The sequence below is a fragment of the Chelon labrosus genome (genome assembly GCF_963514085.1).
Source record: "Chelon labrosus genome assembly, chromosome: 21".
NCBI classification, from domain to species: Eukaryota; Metazoa; Chordata; class Actinopteri; order Mugiliformes; family Mugilidae; genus Chelon; species Chelon labrosus.
In genome coordinates this window covers 16,196,129-16,213,516 of record NC_140354.1, presented here as the reverse complement: position 1 = coordinate 16,213,516, position 17,388 = coordinate 16,196,129, and the positions used below count along the sequence as shown (strand labels likewise).

The 17,388-nt window shown below is 42.1% G+C and overlaps 3 protein-coding genes across 3 annotated transcripts; 2 read left to right on the top strand and 1 right to left on the bottom strand.

The window, feature by feature from the left end:
* Window positions 1-56: 56 nt before the first annotated feature.
* Window positions 57-7,232, top strand: gcat (glycine C-acetyltransferase). The gene is made up of 9 exons (XM_084571377.1): window positions 57-542; window positions 3,119-3,249; window positions 3,341-3,442; window positions 3,572-3,718; window positions 3,896-4,050; window positions 4,185-4,267; window positions 4,977-5,148; window positions 5,376-5,497; window positions 5,586-7,232. The coding sequence occupies exons 1-9, from the start codon at window positions 335-337 to the stop codon at window positions 5,735-5,737; spliced, it is 1,272 nt and encodes a 423-aa protein (XP_084427503.1). The 5' UTR covers window positions 57-334; the 3' UTR covers window positions 5,738-7,232.
* A 223-nt stretch (window positions 7,233-7,455) lies between these two features.
* Window positions 7,456-13,216, top strand: mcm5 (minichromosome maintenance complex component 5). The gene is made up of 16 exons (XM_084571245.1): window positions 7,456-7,745; window positions 8,774-8,900; window positions 8,983-9,111; window positions 9,189-9,361; window positions 9,435-9,590; window positions 9,681-9,850; window positions 9,937-10,108; window positions 10,194-10,305; window positions 10,401-10,544; window positions 10,626-10,691; window positions 10,767-10,943; window positions 11,784-11,896; window positions 11,985-12,113; window positions 12,213-12,355; window positions 12,580-12,707; window positions 12,916-13,216. Exons 1-16 carry the CDS (start codon window positions 7,570-7,572, stop codon window positions 13,015-13,017), a joined length of 2,217 nt encoding a protein of 738 aa, XP_084427371.1. The 5' UTR covers window positions 7,456-7,569; the 3' UTR covers window positions 13,018-13,216.
* Window positions 13,217-13,359: 143 nt separating this feature from the next.
* hmox1a (heme oxygenase 1a) lies at window positions 13,360-16,800 on the bottom strand. The gene is made up of 6 exons (XM_084570217.1): window positions 16,442-16,800; window positions 16,313-16,362; window positions 16,099-16,210; window positions 15,792-16,007; window positions 13,673-13,945; window positions 13,360-13,540 (listed from the first exon to the last, which is right to left on the bottom strand). The coding sequence occupies exons 1-6, from the start codon at window positions 16,553-16,555 to the stop codon at window positions 13,376-13,378; spliced, it is 930 nt and encodes a 309-aa protein (XP_084426343.1). The 5' UTR covers window positions 16,556-16,800; the 3' UTR covers window positions 13,360-13,375.
* Between the last annotated feature and the right edge of the window lie 588 nt (window positions 16,801-17,388).

The following is a 17,388-nucleotide window of genomic DNA, read 5'->3' as shown; positions in this document are numbered from 1 at the left end:
GTTTTCAAGTTGTAAAATACTCTATTATTATGATTTACTAACAATAAAAGATATAATAAGTTGTTTTAATGTGTGAAATATTGCTAAAATTAAGTCAAACACTGTGTTTTGTGTTCTCCGTTACCACGCTAGCGCTGACTCAATGCGGAAGTGCTCTCTAAATTTTGATTGGACGACGCGCTGGTCGTGTCCCACTGCCTTGTCCTCTGATTGGTCCGCCACATATACGCCTCCCAACTCTTTTAGAGTGACGCAACCACGCCAGGTCTTTTACAATCTTTTGCTGAGGGGCAACGTTTGACACGTTTTACAACGCGTTCACATTTCCTCGGACATGTCTCTCGGAAAAGCTGCCCGGAGTTTGGCGCAACCGCTTCGGCGCGTGCTGCGGTGCCCGAGCAGGAGCTACGCCGCCGTCGCCGACGCCAGAGCGGTGCTGGAGGACGAGCTCGAATCGATCCGAGCCGCGGGGACGTGGAAAGGGGAGAGGATCATCATCTCCAAGCAGGGTCCCCACATCAACGTGGACGGCAGCCGTGGCAGTAAGCGACAGTAGTTTATAGGGACAGCTGGTAATTTAAGACACTGCAAGATGTCATTAAACGCACCACGACATAGAGGGGTTTGCACAACAGTAGCTACTGTTTCTGTACATTGAAGTAGGGATCCGTACCCACAAATAACATAAACAAACACACTACATAACATGATGCAACAATTTGCATTAAAACTGTGTTATAAAATCAAAACTAAGCAGCTTTAAACATTAAAACTATACATAATCTCACTACAAAGTGCACAGAAGCAGCCAGTCCCTGCCTTGTTTCCTGTTCTGCCAGCAAAATGCAGATCAGTATTTACATTTCAGCATGAACTTGAGCCAAAGATTGACTCTGCTGATTTATGAATGGCTGCTGGCTCCGGGCCATGACCCCTGACTGTGTGTGAAAGTGAATTCATCTGCATGTGCATGTCCAGTGCATTGTTGTTGTTTTTTGTCTTTTGTGGACGTGTCTTTGTTCACTTTTTTTATTGTTCTGCCTTTTGCCAAAAAAAGAAAGAGGGGGGTGAAAAAACCTGGCAGCATTTGTCCTGGCAACACATTCTAGCTCTACCTGGCCAGACTAGATAAGATTAAAGCTGCATGCAACAGTTAATTATTATTTTTATTCAGACGTAATGAAATATGAATGAAAGACCCATTTCAAACTTCACGTTTTACCAAATGATACTCTTCCACACATGCTAAACGTTGCTTCCACCCACTTGAAGTCATTAACACTGACTGAAGATCTGCAGTGTTTTCATTTCATAGGTCTATATGTGCGGAATTCGTTTACAACTTGTGAACGAACTGGAAAGCAGCGCTGTCATACCAGTGATTAGCATCTGCTCTCGAGTCTCTGATAAGGACCCAACGACGACTCCCAGGCTCTGACCACCAACTATCCAACCACCACCTGCTACAGTTGGGAGTAGTTTGAATTTTATTAAAGGGGAATTACTGTTTTTTTTACAACCTGGACCTTATTTCTGGCATAAAATGTAATCTTTTACTCACCCACATATCTTTGGTGTCATTTGGAGTCATTCGGACGATATTTAGATCTGCGTATATCCATATAGTGGGAGTGACTGGGGCACCGAAACGCAGCCTCTAAATAACGCATTATCTGCCGCGAAACTCCTTCATTTCACCAATATTTTGTTATGATACCCTAGTGTTATTCCCTGTTGAGTCCAGAGTTACCTGTTATCTATTCGCGGACGTGCAGCTGTTTGTTGTTCTTTGGCCAGCTGTTCCTCTCTCTGCCTCCGCATCCTCCTTTCAACGAGCTCCTCATCCGTATACTCTGGCTCAAAATGGTAAGGACGTCCATCATAAATAAAGTCGTCGTCCACAACCTCAGAATCGGAAAAATATTCAGCCATGTTGCAAAAATCTAGCAGTAGCAAATTACACGTAGCACATACCCCTCCAGCTCAGAGATGACATCATCCAGGTCAGAGGTTAGTAGGTCAATCTACAGACCCCGGATGATGATAACAGGTAACTCCAGACTCAAAGGGGAATAGTACTAGCATATCATAACAAAATATTGGTGAAATGAATGAGTTTCGCGGCAGATAATACGTTATTTAGAGGCTGCGTTTCGGTGCCCCAGTCACTCCCATTATATGGATATATGCGGATCTAAATTTCGTCCAAATGACTCCAAATGACACCAAAGTTATATGGGTGAGTAAACTGATGTGCACTTTGCTTGTATTTTATGCCAGAAATAAGGTCCAGGTTGTAAAAAACGATAATTCCCCTTCAAGTGCGCCACCACATCTTCCTCTTCTTCTTTAGGGGTTCTGACGTCATAACGATGAGTTGTTGCAGCCTTATACGAGACATATAAACCCCCAACAGTGAATTCCCGGTGTACCCAGCTGGCCGTGCCCACTAAATCTCCTAAAGGAAACGTCCAGCAAGCATCCTCACCAGATATTTGAACCACCCCAAGTTCCCTCTGCCGCCCAACGAAGGAACCTAATTGCTTGTATCTGTGATGCCATTCTTTCAGTCACTACCCAAAGTTCATGACTATAGGTTTAGGGTTGGAACGTAGACCGACCGGTACATCGAAAGCTTTGCCTTATCGTTCAGCTCTAGTTTGATACAGCACTCGCGTTACTGCAGCCGCCGCACCAAATTGCCTCCCCAACTCCTGTTCCATTGTACCATCACATGTGAACAACACCCCAAAAGATACTTGAACTCCTTTGCTTGGGGCAGAAACTCACGTAGTTATATATCACCGGGGAGGTGCATGTGCATGTAACCCTAACCCTAACCCTAGGGTTGTGGATTACTCTAGTAATAGTACCCAAATTAAATTAACCTTTAGTGCTGATGGACACACTAGGTTATGCAAGGATTGGCTGGTACACAGCAATGGCCCCATGACCCGATACTCCCTTAACACTCCCCACAGAGTTCCAGAACATGATCATAAACCTTCTCCAAATCCACAAAACTCAGACTAGACTGGATTGTCAAAGGAGGTTGTGAGAGGGTAAAGACCTGGTCGCATTTTACTTCATTCATCCTCTCATCCCATCTTTCTCTCAGGCATATTGAATTTCTGCGCCAACAACTACCTCGGACTGTCCAGTCATCCGGAGGTGGTGCAGGCGGGCATCGACGCTCTCAAGACCTACGGTGCTGGATTGAGCTCTGTCCGATTCATCTGCGGGACACAAGTAATGGACCACCATCATCATCTTGTTGACACACGGATAACGTGCTTGAAACCGATTCGTTAATTTAGGTTTTTCTACGTGTGATTTGCAGGATCTGCATAAAAACCTGGAGCAGAAGCTGGCAGAGTTTCACGAGAGGGAGGACTGCATCCTGTACGCCAGCTGCTTCGATGCCAATGCTGGACTTTTTGAAGTATGACACAATTTGATCAGATCATTTCAGTTAGCATCCATGTAAACGGTTGAAAACTGTAATCTCTAATCAGATATGATTGATCGGGGCTGATATATTTGGTAAAACATCAAATTCCTCCACCTATAGGTGCTGTTGGGTCCAGAGGACGCGGTGCTGTCTGACGAGCTAAACCACGCCTCCATCATTGATGGGATCCGCCTTTGTCGAGCGAAGAGGATGCGCTACAAACACATGGACCTCGGTGACCTGGAGCAGAAGCTCAAAGAAGCTCAGGTATGTTTGGACCCAGATTTACTTGTGTAGGAACCATAAAAATTGACAAAGGCCAGGTCAGTGGTGCATTCATTCCATATCCCTGGTGTGACAGGGTCAGGTGCGGGTTACAGTATTGATTAGACTTTAATAGGATGGACATCACTGATCATCAGTGCTGTGTTATGTCCTCCTCAGTCTTCTCGCATGCGCCTGGTAGTGACAGATGGAGTCTTCTCGATGGACGGAGACGTCGCTCCCTTACCAGGAATCTGTGACCTGGCTGAACAGTACGGAGCCATGGTGTTTATAGACGAATGTCACGCCACCGGTTTCCTAGGGCAACGGGGCAGGTGGGTAAGATGCTAATTTAACCGAAATTGCTGCGTGCTTTACATTTGACTGTCAGGTGCACTAGTTTAAATGAATGCTCTCTAGTATAACTATAACTAATGAGAACTGTATTACGGCTTCCTTTAATTTGCAGAGGAACAGACGAGCTGCTTGGAGTCATGGACAGAGTTCATATTGTGAACTCCACTCTGGGAAAAGCACTGGGAGGTGCAGCAGGTATGTCTCCATCGGATCCAGTTCTAACTTTAAAGCTGCGTTGATTGAACACAAGAGCACCAACTTGGAAGCCAGACCAACTTTCCCCGCCATCCCCCTTTTTTCTCTGTATTGGTTGAAACACACTGTGAATTAAATCCAAATTGTGTTTTAACAGACTTACATTCTGGTAAGAATTCAGTCTGGCTACACTTCTCTATATACACAATTTAAGCTAGGAGTGTCAAACTTAGTTTGGTTCAGGGGCCACATTCGGCCCAATTTGATACCAATTGATACGGACCAGGATCACAATAGCATAAAAACCTATAAATAACGACAACACCAAATGTTTCCCTTTGTTTAGTGCAAAAAAAGTAGTAAGTACATCATGAAAATGTTTACATTTAATGAACAAGCCTGTTATAAAAGTATGAACAACCTCAAATTTCTTAAGAAAAATAAGTGCAATTTTGGCACATTGCTGCCATCTTCTGGTTTGTTCTGGGTCTGCAACTATGTCAGAAACTCTTACTAAAACAGTGCGACCCCTAGTGGACAAATTAGGACTTCGTGACAACTTTAATTTTCGCACTTTGCAAGATTAGACCCTCTGGCGGGCTGGTTGGTCCCCAGGCTGTATGTTTGACATCCTTGCTTTCAAGCTGTGACACTAATACGCAAGATGTGATGTAGCTGTTCACAGTTTAATCGTTTTTTTTTCTTTCAGGTGGCTACACAGTTGGTCCTAAGCCCCTCATTGACCTGCTGAGGCAGCGCTCGCGGCCCTACCTGTTCTCCAACTCCCTCCCTCCTCCCGTGGTGGGCTGCGCGACCAAGGCAGTGGAGCTGCTGCTCGCCTCCAATGAGATTGCGCAGAGCATGACGGCCAAAACCATGAGGTGCGTTTGTTCCAAGGACGGGTGGGGCTTCCTGTCTTTGCCGTGTTATGTTATCAGAAACACCCAGTTTCTTATCAGTGGGAATGTTGGGTCATATAAACTCCTCCAAAGCTGCAGGACTGTTTTTTTTTTTTGTTTTGTTTTTTTTATGAGTTGAAGATATGAGTTTGGATTTTAAATTCTGTTCTGGATTTTACTTAATTTTTATTTCTGTGCTGTCCAATTAGGTTCAGGAACAAGATGACGGAGGCCGGCTTCACTATCGCAGGCTCAGCTCACCCCATCTGTCCTGTGATGCTCGGCGACGCAAAGCTGGCCTCTCTGATGTCCGACGATATGCTGAAGCTCGGTGAGACTATGATCATGTTTTATTCTGGAAAAAAATGTCCTAAAATCCTGAGAATATTTCAGTTTCAATGATTCTGTTATCTCCACAGGAGTGTATGTGATTGGATTCTCCTACCCAGTCGTACCAAAGGGCAAAGCCAGAATCCGCGTCCAGATTTCGGCTGCGCACACGGATGAAGACATCGACCGTTGTGTCGACGCTTTCACCCAGACGGGAAGAAAACACGGGGTCATCTCCTGAGTCCAAGAACCGCTTTCCCTTTCAGATCACGCTGCCTGTTACTAAAGACTTATGAATGATATTGATGGATTTATCAGTTACACTTGCAGGTCAGAGGAGGTGAATGTTATTGTTGCGTTTGCTCAGCCAAATAAAGCACTTAAAGTGTAGGTGTTCGTAATAGAACAAAAAGGGCTATTTAAACCCGTGTTTGCCTCAGTTTATTAGGCTTGAAATGTTTCTATTGAGCTCTTAGATCCGTCTAGTAGAGATAAGTCTGTTTAGACCATTCTAATATTCTACAGATGTGATTTTAACAATGATTGTGAGGATAACAGTGACATGTTTAGTGATGCTGCACACATTAAACTCCTCCTTAAATTAAGAATTGGGTTTCTGGGTTTTGCCTATTAGTGAGAGATTTTTATGGTTGGTTTCATATTCATCTTCTGAAAGAACTCACCTGAAATCAAATTTTAATACGTGACAACACAAGTTTGTGGCATCGCAGCTAGTTTGGAAACCTGGCCAGTAGTGGTCGCACTACAGTCACTATTCTGAAAAATGTTCTCACAATGATTACTATGTAAAACATTGCAACTTAGTATCTCAATATAATGAAAAGTTTTCCGTACATGAGAAACCAAATCTGCAAGGTTCCAAGTCGTTATTTTAAGATATATCATCATTTTGAGATACTATGTCAAAAAAATGTACAATACCAAGCCATTATTTAGAGACGCTGTCAATTTTTGGGGATGCTAAGTCACTTTTTTGAGATATTGTGCCAAAAATTTGGATGCTATGTCCAAATCTTGAGATGTTATGTCAAATGTTTGGGATACGATGTCATTATTCTGAGATACTAAGTCATTATATCGAAATATGTCTTTATTTTGAGATACTATGTCACTATTGTGATATACTAACTTATTATTTTGATATTCTGACTCATTATTTTGCGATACTATCTCACTATTTTGATATACTAACTCATTGTTTTGAGATACTATGTCACTATTTTGACATACTAACTAATTTTGAGATACTATGTCAAAACCTGAGATACAAAGTCTTTATTTTGAGATATGAGTCATTATCCTGAGAAGCTAGGTCATTATTTTGAAATACCATGTCAAAATTTTGAGATACTAACTCATTATTTAGAGATGCCATGTCAAAACCTTGAGATAATATGTCAAATTTTTGAGATACCAAGTCATTCTTCGAGAATATTCCTCACTACTTTAAGAAGATTTCTCACTATAATGTCGCTCACAGGATCTTTCTTCATCTTGTTGGCAGAAATGTGCTTTCACATACATTAGTGTAACTTTCAAAATGAGAAACATTTGCATACACTGGATTTTACAAAGATGAAAGTGGAGTAGATGCAGTATAAGACTTTTGTAAAAAGATAACTGAACTTATTTATGTGACCTTTGTCATTTTACATAAGAAAAATAAACTTAGAAGACTTTAAACTTTACTTTTGACTTAAAAAAAAACTACACCGACTATTTAAACGTTTCATCTTTGTGGCACCCATGCCTCTTCCTCCCCTCCCCTCGTTGTCTTTTTCGCGCCACCAGTGCTCACTAGCCCCACCTCCACAATGTTGACACGCCCCCGGTGAGCCTCTCTAACCAATGGCAACGCTCGCTCTTTACGCTCAGCCAATCAGAGGACCGGAAGGACGCGTTGCGTGATGCAAGCTCGCGGGAAACAGACGGGAAGGAGTTTAGTTTTTGCCGCGAACCAGACACGCAGCAGCTTTGTCTCCAGACAGTTTTTACCTGCGGTTTATTAGTCTTCCTTCTTTGTGCCGTTTTTATCCATCGACCTGGTTCAGCATGTCCGGCTTTGACGACCCGGGAGTGTACTACAGCGACAGCTTCGGAGGAGGAGATGGGCCCGGCGGCGTGGACGAAGGCGGACAGAAGAGGATCCAGATTAAGAAGCGGTTCCGCGAGTTCCTTCGTCAGTTCAGAGTCGGAACCGACCGAACCGGCTTCACATTTAAATACAGGTGAGTTAGAAACGAGGGGGACGTAAAAGTAGTGATTGTGTGTTCATTAGAGAGGAGCAGAGGGGTAAATCTTTAGAAGTCCACATCTGCCAAAATATCCAACTTAAATTAAAATAAGTCCTGTAAAATAAGTGTAAATGCAGCATCAAATAATACTTACACTATACAGGCTTCACATAAAAACAGAAAGGCGTTAACAGTGAGGACACATCTGATCAGTGACTGTCAGTTTATTAAGAGTGGGGAAGAGAGGTGAAATCTATGGAAAACAAAAGTGGGCAAAATAATAAAACTAAATATATGCATCTGCCATTAAATGTAACAAATATGCCTACGAAATGTACCTGCTTCACATATAAATGTGTCGAATGAATGAATGTGCATTGAATATAGAAGGGTAAAATTCTATGGAAGACCAAAGCGGCAAAAAAACGCTAATAAATAATTAAATGTATCTGCCATTAAATGTAACAAAAGTGATTCGAACTCCACCTACTTCACAAATGAATGACTGTGTATTTAAAAGAGAATGCTGGATCCTACGGAAGACCAAAGCTGCCAAAAATATTAAAATAAAGTACATGTATCTGTCAATAAATGTAATAAAAATACCTGCAAAACGCTCCTGCTTCACATTCAAATACATCTAATTAATGACTGCTTGTTTAATAGTGAATCCTAGATGCACTTTTTCTTTCATTAGTTATTTTGGGTGACTTTGATCCTCCGTATTTTCAATTGTTTATTGTAGTAGTTTATTGTTACTTCCAAAATTTGTTGTTAAAAACATACAGAGGTGTGAAATACTGTTTCTCCTAGTCCCACTCAGAGAAAAACTATGTTTTAATTAAACTATAGAATAAATCGGTCAGAATGAAATTTTATGAAACTTGAATTTTTCAATTTTAAATCCTTGACAGTAGCTAATAAATATTTAAAACTAGTCTTCTAGCTTGGAGTATTTCCTTTGTTCTATATTGTTTTGTTTTTTTCTCAACATCACATTCTTATGTTTTTCCTTCAATCAGAGATGAGCTAAAGCGACACTACACTATGGGGGAGTACTGGGTGGAGGTGGAGATGGAGGACCTGGCCAGCTTTGACGAGGATCTGTCGGACTGTCTTTACAAGCTGCCTACCGAGAATCTGCCTCTGGTGAGTCTTCTCCTTTGCCGTCTTTTAAATTTAGTCACAGCGCCTGTCAAAACGTCCTCAAACAACGTGGTCTTATTCACAGCTGGAGGAAGCTGCGAAGGACGTGGCCGACGAGGTGACTCGTCCCCGGCCCGTAGGGGAGGAGACGGTTCAAGACATCCAGGTCACGCTGAAGAGCGACGCACACCATGCCTCCATTCGAGGCCTTAAGGTACCTACACAGCTCTTTGTGAATGATGTCGTACTCACCGGTGGCAGTTTGATCACAGCGTTATTTCTCCTCTGCAGTCTGAGCAGGTGTCTCGTCTGGTGAAGGTGCACGGCATCATCATCTCGGCCACAGCTGTGAAGGCGAAGGCTACCAGGGTGTGTCTGCAGTGTCGCGGCTGCCGCTCCGTCATCAACAACATCCCTCTGCCTCCGGGCCTGCAGGGCTACGCTCTGCCACGCAAGTGCAACAAGTGAGTATCGCCCACAGGAAATCTCAACTCCACTCATCGAGCTGCTTTTACAACAAACTCTCTCTTTTGTCAGTGAGAACGCCGGCGGCGTGAAGTGTCCCGTGGACCCTTACTTTATCATCCCGGACCGATGCGTTTGTGTCGACTTCCAGACGCTGCGCCTGCAGGAGTCTCCGGATGCCGTGCCACATGGAGAGATGCCCCGTCACCTCCAACTCTACTGCGACAGGTAAGGAGCGTTCCCAAGGCAACAACCAACCCCGGATTTTCTGCTAATATAAAATTAGACATGTGAGCTCAAATGTTTTTATTTTCTCAGGTATTTGTGTGACCGTGTGGTCCCAGGGAACAGGGTGACCATTATGGGTATCTACTCCATAAAGAAGATGGCTGCCGTAAAGGCCAAAGGCAAAGAGAAGGGAGTTGGCGTTGGAATTCGTGCGTCATACCTGCGAGTTGTCGGCATCCAGGTGGACACAGAAGGAGCAGGTAAAGTTTTTGCACTAAAACTGCATATTTCTAGAAACTTTCAAGCCCCGGTTAATTTTTTTTATTTTTCCCGTTTTCTCTTCCAGGTCGTGGCGCTACTGGATCAGTGTCTCCACAAGAGGAGGAGGAACTGAGAGCTCTGGCTGCTTCTCCTAACGTCTACAACTCCCTTGCTCGATCCGTCGCTCCCTCCATCTACGGCAGCGACGATCTGAAAAAGGCCATCACCTGCCTGTTGTTTGGAGGTTCAAGAAAGAGGTGATGCCTTCAAAAGCAATGTGAGGAGCGTGTACATTTTCCTCCTTGCACGTTTTGTTAATGCTTGTATGTCGTCGTCCTTTAGGCTTCCCGACGGTCTCACTCGTAGGGGCGACATCAACCTCCTGATGCTGGGAGATCCTGGTACAGCCAAGTCTCAGCTGCTGAAGTTCGTAGAGAGATGCTCACCTATCGGGGTATTTAACCAGTCTCCAGAGCTAATCTTGTCGTGGGCTGTGTTTTGCTAACTTGTAAATCTGCTGATACTAAGTCTCAACTCTGTCCCCGTCAGGTTTATACCTCAGGTAAAGGCAGCAGTGCAGCTGGTCTGACTGCCTCTGTGCTGAGAGACCCCGCCACCCGTGGATTCATCATGGAGGGAGGAGCCATGGTGCTGGCTGACGGCGGCGTTGTGTGCATTGACGAGTTTGACAAGGTAAAACGAAACCGAGTTGCAGGACATTCATGTTTGCCTTCATTTATTCCTCAGGATTAAATTTAAAAACTTGTCATTTAGATGAGAGAAGACGATAGAGTGGCAATCCACGAGGCAATGGAGCAGCAGACCATCTCCATCGCTAAGGTATTACCCGTTTTTAAAGCTGACATAATGTCTTCGCTGTAGTTAGAGGAAACTTAACACGTGTTCTCCACTCAGGCCGGCATCACCACCACCCTGAACTCCCGCTGCTCGGTGCTGGCCGCTGCCAACTCCGTGTTCGGCCGCTGGGACGACACAAAGGGCGAGGACAACATTGACTTCATGCCCACCATCCTGTCCCGTTTCGACATGATCTTCATCATCAAGGACCACCACGACCAGCAGAGAGACATGGTGAGGAGGCCGCGTGGTTTGATGCTGAAATGTTTGGCTAAAAGAAGCTAAGTTAGCAAAAGCTAAATAAATAAAAACAAAATGTTTGACCAAGTTTTATAAATTAGCTATAATAGTTGGCTAAAAATGGCTGAAATAGTTAGTAAAAAGTAATGTTCCATCTTAAATAGTCAGCTAAAACAGAAGAAATGACTATAATTTGACTAAATTTTATAAATTAGCTGAAATAGTTAGCTCAAAATTATGAAATGGCTGAAATGGTTGGTAGAAAGTAATATTCTTGCTTAAATAGCTGACTATAGCTAAAAAAGATCGATAAAATGCTTGACTAAATGTAATAAATCACCTGAAATATTTCTACAATAGCTTAAAAAGTTGGCTTAAACTAAATAAATGACTAAATTTAATAAATTAGTTGAAATGCCTGGCTAAAAATGATGAAATAGTTAGTTGAAAGTGATGTACTAGCATAAATAATCAGCTAAAACTAAAGATATTGCTAAAACATTGGACTAAATGTAATAAACTAGCTGTAATAATTAGCTAAAGTTCAGAAATAGCTTAAATGGTTAGCTAAAGATAATGAAATGGCTAAAATATTGGACTAAATGTAATAAATTAACCAAAATGGTTGGCTAAAAATACTGAAATAGTTGGTTGAAAGTAATGTTAGCTTAAATAGTTAGCCATTCCTTTAGTTTTAGCTAACATATTGGACAAAATTTAATAAACTCGCTGAAATGGCTAACTAAAAAAAGTTGTAGTATTTTCCTGCTTTTATTTTTTTAAATCCTTCTGTCTGTTAGATTATTGAGTTTAACGTTGACAATTTGTTCGTAGACGCTGGCTCGTCACGTGATGAACGTCCACCTGAGCGCCCAGACGCAGACGGAGGGCGTTGAGGGCGAGATCCCCCTGGCCACGTTCAAGAAATACATCGCCTATTCGAGAACGTGAGTCCCGCAGCATGTCATAAATACGACAACCTTAACGATTAATGCTCTCGGTCCCGTCTTCATTAACACTGATCTGTCTTTGCAGTAAGTGCGGCCCTCGTCTGTCTGCGGCGGCGGCTGAGAAGCTGAAGAACAGATACGTGGTGATGAGGAGTGGAGCGCGAGAGCACGAACGAGAGAGCGACAAGAGACCCTCCATCCCCATCACCGTCAGGTAGCGTTTAACTCTCTTCATATTAAGTTCAGAGCGTTTCCCTTTGTCCCTCCACCTTTGATGCACCGTGAATAATCATTTATGTTTCTGCGTTTGCAGGCAGCTGGAGGCTGTGATACGTATCGCAGAGTCTCTGGCGAAAATGAAGTTGCAGGCGGTGGCCGGAGAAGAAGAGGTGGACGAGGCCCTCAGACTCTTCCAGGTTTCCACTCTAGATGCTGCTCTGTCTGGCAGCCTCTCAGGTGTGTGGTGTTTTTAAAGTTTTATCAAACAAACATCAAACCTGCACATTTTTTTTTTATTTTAATGTCTCCCTAGCTATCAGTCATCCTCACACTGAGTCGGCTGTGACACCCAACAAAACATTGAACCGTTGCAATAATCTCCATAATAAAGCTGTGTATTTGTGTTGCACCATTACAGTTGTCCTGTTGTTAACATCTCTCCAACCTCATTTTGGTTCTAGGGGTGGAGGGCTTCACTTCTCAGGAGGACCAGGAAATGATCTCCCGTGTCGAGAAGCAACTGAAGAGGCGCTTTGCTATCGGCTCCCAGGTGTCGGAGCACAGCATCGTCCAGGACTTCACCAAACAGGTCAGTGTGGAAAAAAAATCTGCACATTTTGGGACCAAATATCCTGAAAATTTAATTTCCGTTGAGTATAAATGGGACAACAAGTCCTTGACCAACAAAGAAGCTAAATAGATTTAGTTGTCGGTGCATTCAGTGCTGCAGTCTCCTACTTTCTCAACCTACTATTTGCTACTACAAAATAAATTCAATGCTTTAAATTCCTCTACAGAAATATCCAGAGCACGCCATCTACAAAGTCCTCCACCTGATGTTGAGGAGGGGCGAGCTCCAGCACCGCATGCAGAGGAAAGTGCTCTACAGAGTCAAGTAGAGGAAACTGAGCTTGATTCATTCCCATGTTGTTGATGTAAATAGTTTTTTTTTTTGCTGTTCTATCCTTCATTGAACGTCTTTGAGTAATAATAATATGCTAAAACGATGAATAAAAGGTGGTTATAATGTTTTCTGTGAAGTTAAAAATGTCTCCATGTTCTGTTTAAAGAAAAATAAAGTATTTGAAGTTGTATTAAGAGACTTGTTCAGATTCTTTATTGGACACAAATCATATAAAGATACAAATATATTGATTCATTACATAAATCAGGCACAAATTTCAGTCATTTGATTTGTTTCATTTAAAGGAGTAAAGTGCTGTTAGTGCGTATCATCAGTATATACACAAGTAAAGCCTACAAGGCATAGATTCCCATTCCAATAGTGGCCACAGCGACGCATAACCCCACGGTGACCTGCACAATGGGTGAAGATCCAAGCCCGACCGCTGGGAATCTGGCGTTTGATTGGTCCCCGGTTTCCGTTGTGACACTCAACATTTTCTGCAAGTCATCAAAAACCTGGGAGAAAACAAATTTTAAAGATGATCAGCAACTTGGGAGGTTCTGCATACGTTGGATTCAGTTCCCCTTTCTGGATCGGTTTGAGAAGCACTTCTGCCTCTAAGGGACTGTGGGAGCAGTAAATCTCACCTGGATGTTGAACTCGAAGGCCGACACGGCCTCCTCCAGCACCGCCGCCTTCTCCTTCTCCGTCAGCTCGATGCTGTTCATGCGGCTCCTGTACAGCTGCTTGAAGCGGTTGGGGCTGGACACGCCAGGGAAGGAGAAAAACGACAGGCCCTCTTTGCTGCTCAACCCGAGAGACTTCTGGGTGATTTTTCCCAGCACTTGTCCCCCTGATAGGTCCCCGAGGTATCGGGTGTAGGCGTGGGCCACGAGCAGCTCGGGGTTATCTTTGCCGACCTAAAAAATTTAGAAACAGAAGATGACGGTCACAGAATATCTTTTCTTTGCCTGTCCTTTTCCCTAAACGTCTAAAAGTAATGTACTAGCATAAACTTTTGGCTAAAATGAATGATGACACTGCTGGGAAAGTCTATGCTAGTGCATACATTTTAATCAATGGCTATAATGAATAAAATGTCTAAAACTGACAAACGAAGCCGAATGTTTGGCTAAAAATGACAAACTTACAGGAATGCTATCTTAAATAGTTTGCTAATAATAATACTTTAGCTAAAACAGGCGGCTAAAAATAAGGAAATGGTTGAAAAAGCAATGTACTAGTTTAAATAGTTAGCTAAAACTAAGGATAAACTGAAACGGCTAAAAATAAGTAACTTGTTGCAGGCTAATAGTTAAAAGTAATGTAGTGTAGGCGGCTAGCTTAAATAGTTAGCTAATAGTAATACATTAGCTAAAACAGATGGCTAATAATAAGGAAATGATTGAAAAAGCGATGTACTAGTTTAAATAGTTAACTAAAACTAAGGATAAACTGAAATGGTTGGCTAAAAATACGGAACTCGCTGCAGGCTAATAATCAGTTAAAACTAATGTAGCGCAGACTACTAGCTTAAATAGTTAGCTTAAACTAAAGAATTGGCTAAAGTATTGGATTAAATTTAATAAATTATCTAAAATGGCTTTCTAAAAATGTTTAAATAGCTTAAATAGTAGGTTAAAAGTAAAGTACTAGCTTAAATATTTAGCTACAACTAAGCAATTGACTAAAATGCACAAAATTTCACAAATTAACTGGAAAGGTTGGCTTACAATCATGACATTGCAACAACAGTTGGTTAAAAGTAATGTACTAGGTTCAATAGTTGGTTAAACGAAAGAAATAGCTAAAATATTTGACTAAATTCAATATATTAGCTGAAATAGTCTGCTATAAATGACGTTATGGCTGAAATGGTTGATTAAAAGTTAAGTACCAGCTTAAATAGTTTGCTAAAACTAAAGAAATTACTAAAATATTGAACTAAATTTCACGAATTAGCCAGAAAGGTTGGCTTACAATCATGACATTGCAACAATAGTTGGTTAAAAGCAATGTACTAGGTTAAATAGTTGGTTAAAACTGAAGAAATGGCTAAATTATTTGACTAAATTCAATATATTAGCAGAAATAGTCTGCTATAAATGACGTTATGGCTGAAATGGTTGACTAACCAACCTCCTTTTCTGTGGAAGTCTAAAAAAAAATAAGGAACAAAGGTCACAAGCAACAATCTTTTTGGCTTTCTCTGTTTGAATTATTTTTAAAAAGGCACTTTCAATTTGCCTTTCTCATTGAATATGCCGGGTAGTATTTCTGCAAAGACTCTGAGTCATCCAGGTCATTGCAAAAGAAAGCTGATACAAAGGCAACTTGACTTGTTAAATTTCCTCGAGGATGTTTTATCTAAGTCGCTTCTTTAATTCTAAATGTCCGGTGGAACATATCTTGTGAATGGTTCACACTTGAAACATGCATTAGGATCTGATGACCAGATATATGCAACAAGTCCAGTTTGTTTTAGTTTGGCTTTTTGTTAGTTTGGCGTACGTGAGTGAAGGATAGGTATGAAGACCATCTCTCTGTCTAGCTACACCAGAAAACTGCTGCTAAACATTTGGAAAAAAAAAACTCTTCAGAAAAAGGAAATGCGATAAACTTTTTCAAATAGAGAAAGGCTCTTTTAGAAAATCTGACAAGCCGCAGTGAGTCTGTTAAATTTAAGGTGATCTAACAGACTGAATTTGTCATAAGGTCAGCTGCTTTGTGTTGATTTGAATTTAACAGCTCATCTTTCCCACTCACCTTTCGCAGTCTTTGCTCGTATCTGTGCGTGGCTGCAGGGACTACCACCCTCTTCCTCCAGTCCGAGCCGAAGAAATGCTCCAGATCACTTTCCAGTGATTCCACACGGGCGAGTTCCTGAGGGAAATATATCGGAGCAACAGCTGGATGGGAGGAATTCCTGTCCAGCTCTTCTTCTAGAGCCTTGTAGATCTCGTAGAGGGAGCACAGCAGGACCTGGCGAAAGCAGAACATACACCGTGAGAGAAAAAATAAATAAAATAGAAGACGTGGTGGTGGTGTACGTAGTTCAGTTTGTACTCCTTACCTTGTACTGTTGCAGAGTGATTTGTCCCTTCTGATAACTCAGCATCAGCTGCGTGTTCTCTGCTCTCACGTGGTTGTCTTTAGTGGCGGCTTTTATCTGCTCTGATAAATCACTGAGGGCACAGAAAGAGAACAAAGACACTGTATATAAATATACACATAAAAACCTAAAAAATCCAGCTAAAACTTTTATTTTGAAATCTATACTGACGTACCTGCCAGCTTCGCCGGAGTCATTTTTCCTTGCACTCTTCATGTTCTCCATCTGTCCCAGGTTTAATAAAGATCTTAGTAAAAGTCACACTTAACACGAATAAAGACGTTTTTGATTCGTTTTAACTTACATTGAGCAAACTGAAGTCTTCGATGGTTAATGCTGGCTGGAGCGTCGTCTTGTCAGTTGTCACTTCCTCTGAGCGGTCGATCCACTGTGGCCTCTCGACTCCGTCCTGCCTCATATTTATACTACCGTGACGCTGTAGCTGCTGACTCAAAAGGGAAGTGTGACTGCCGAGTCATTTTACTAGAACTTGAAGCTGCTACACATGACGAAGCAGACTTTAATGTGGCAGGATCAGAAAACATGACAAGGCAGAAATCAAAAGGTCAACTTAAAGTTGTCTTGTATCCGTAAAGAAAATCCTCTGTGGTGAAATTAAACTAACTTGTGGAGTTTGCTTGAACCTTACATGTTATTAAGATGATAAAATATACTTCTTACACGCTGATGCTTCAGTATTAATAATCTAACGGTGCTATGTAAAATATTATATCACTCAGAAGGTCAAAACGTAGCCAGGGAGCAAGACCAACTTCCCCCGCCCACAAATTTCCTGTGGTGGAAAGTTGCTCTGTTGGTCACTCCCTTGGGAACTGATTACGCTCCTGCAAAGATCTTGTAGGTGTAGCTTTATGCGGTGAAGTTGCAGCGTCATCCACATAATCTGAGCGCCATGGTGTTGAATTTGCTTACAACAAAACAGATAAGATATCTAAAACATTCAGATAACAGCGATTGAGGCATTAAGGAGAAGGAGAATAAAGGCTCATTTAGAGTACTGCGGGACATAGCCCAACCTACGGACGTAGCCTACGATGATGTGAGCCATTTATATGTGTGCTCTAACTTTAGTCAGCACTGTGTCGGGTTTGTCTTCGCTTCAGTTTTCAACAATGGTGATACAAAATGTTTGTATATCCGAACCTCCTCAGGTAACATGTTCCATCTTTATTGATCTAAAACAATCGATTCGAATATTGCGGAGATGGAGAAGCAGCCGGAAATACTAAA

Bases quoted from the DNA above. Each gene is read 5' to 3' on its own strand.
- gcat (XM_084571377.1), top strand. From the start codon at position 335: ATGTCTCTCGGAAAAGCTGCCCGGAGTTTGGCGCAACCGCTTCGGCGC. The intron at 3,443-3,571 runs GTATGACACAAT...CTCCACCTATAG, and splicing joins CCAATGCTGGACTTTTTGAA to GTGCTGTTGGGTCCAGAGGA. The intron at 5,498-5,585 runs GTGAGACTATGA...TTATCTCCACAG, and splicing joins CGACGATATGCTGAAGCTCG to GAGTGTATGTGATTGGATTC.
- mcm5 (XM_084571245.1), top strand. From the start codon at position 7,570: ATGTCCGGCTTTGACGACCCGGGAGTGTACTACAGCGACAGCTTCGGA. The intron at 11,897-11,984 runs GTGAGTCCCGCA...CTGTCTTTGCAG, and splicing joins TACATCGCCTATTCGAGAAC to TAAGTGCGGCCCTCGTCTGT. The intron at 12,356-12,579 runs GTGTGTGGTGTT...TTTTGGTTCTAG, and splicing joins TCTGTCTGGCAGCCTCTCAG to GGGTGGAGGGCTTCACTTCT.
- hmox1a (XM_084570217.1), bottom strand. From the start codon at position 16,555: ATGAGGCAGGACGGAGTCGAGAGGCCACAGTGGATCGACCGCTCAGAG. The intron at 13,946-15,791 runs GTGAGTGGGAAA...TAAATTTTTTAG, and splicing joins ACGAGCAAAGACTGCGAAAG to GTCGGCAAAGATAACCCCGA. The intron at 13,541-13,672 runs GTGAGATTTACT...GTTTTCTCCCAG, and splicing joins CCTTCGAGTTCAACATCCAG to GTTTTTGATGACTTGCAGAA.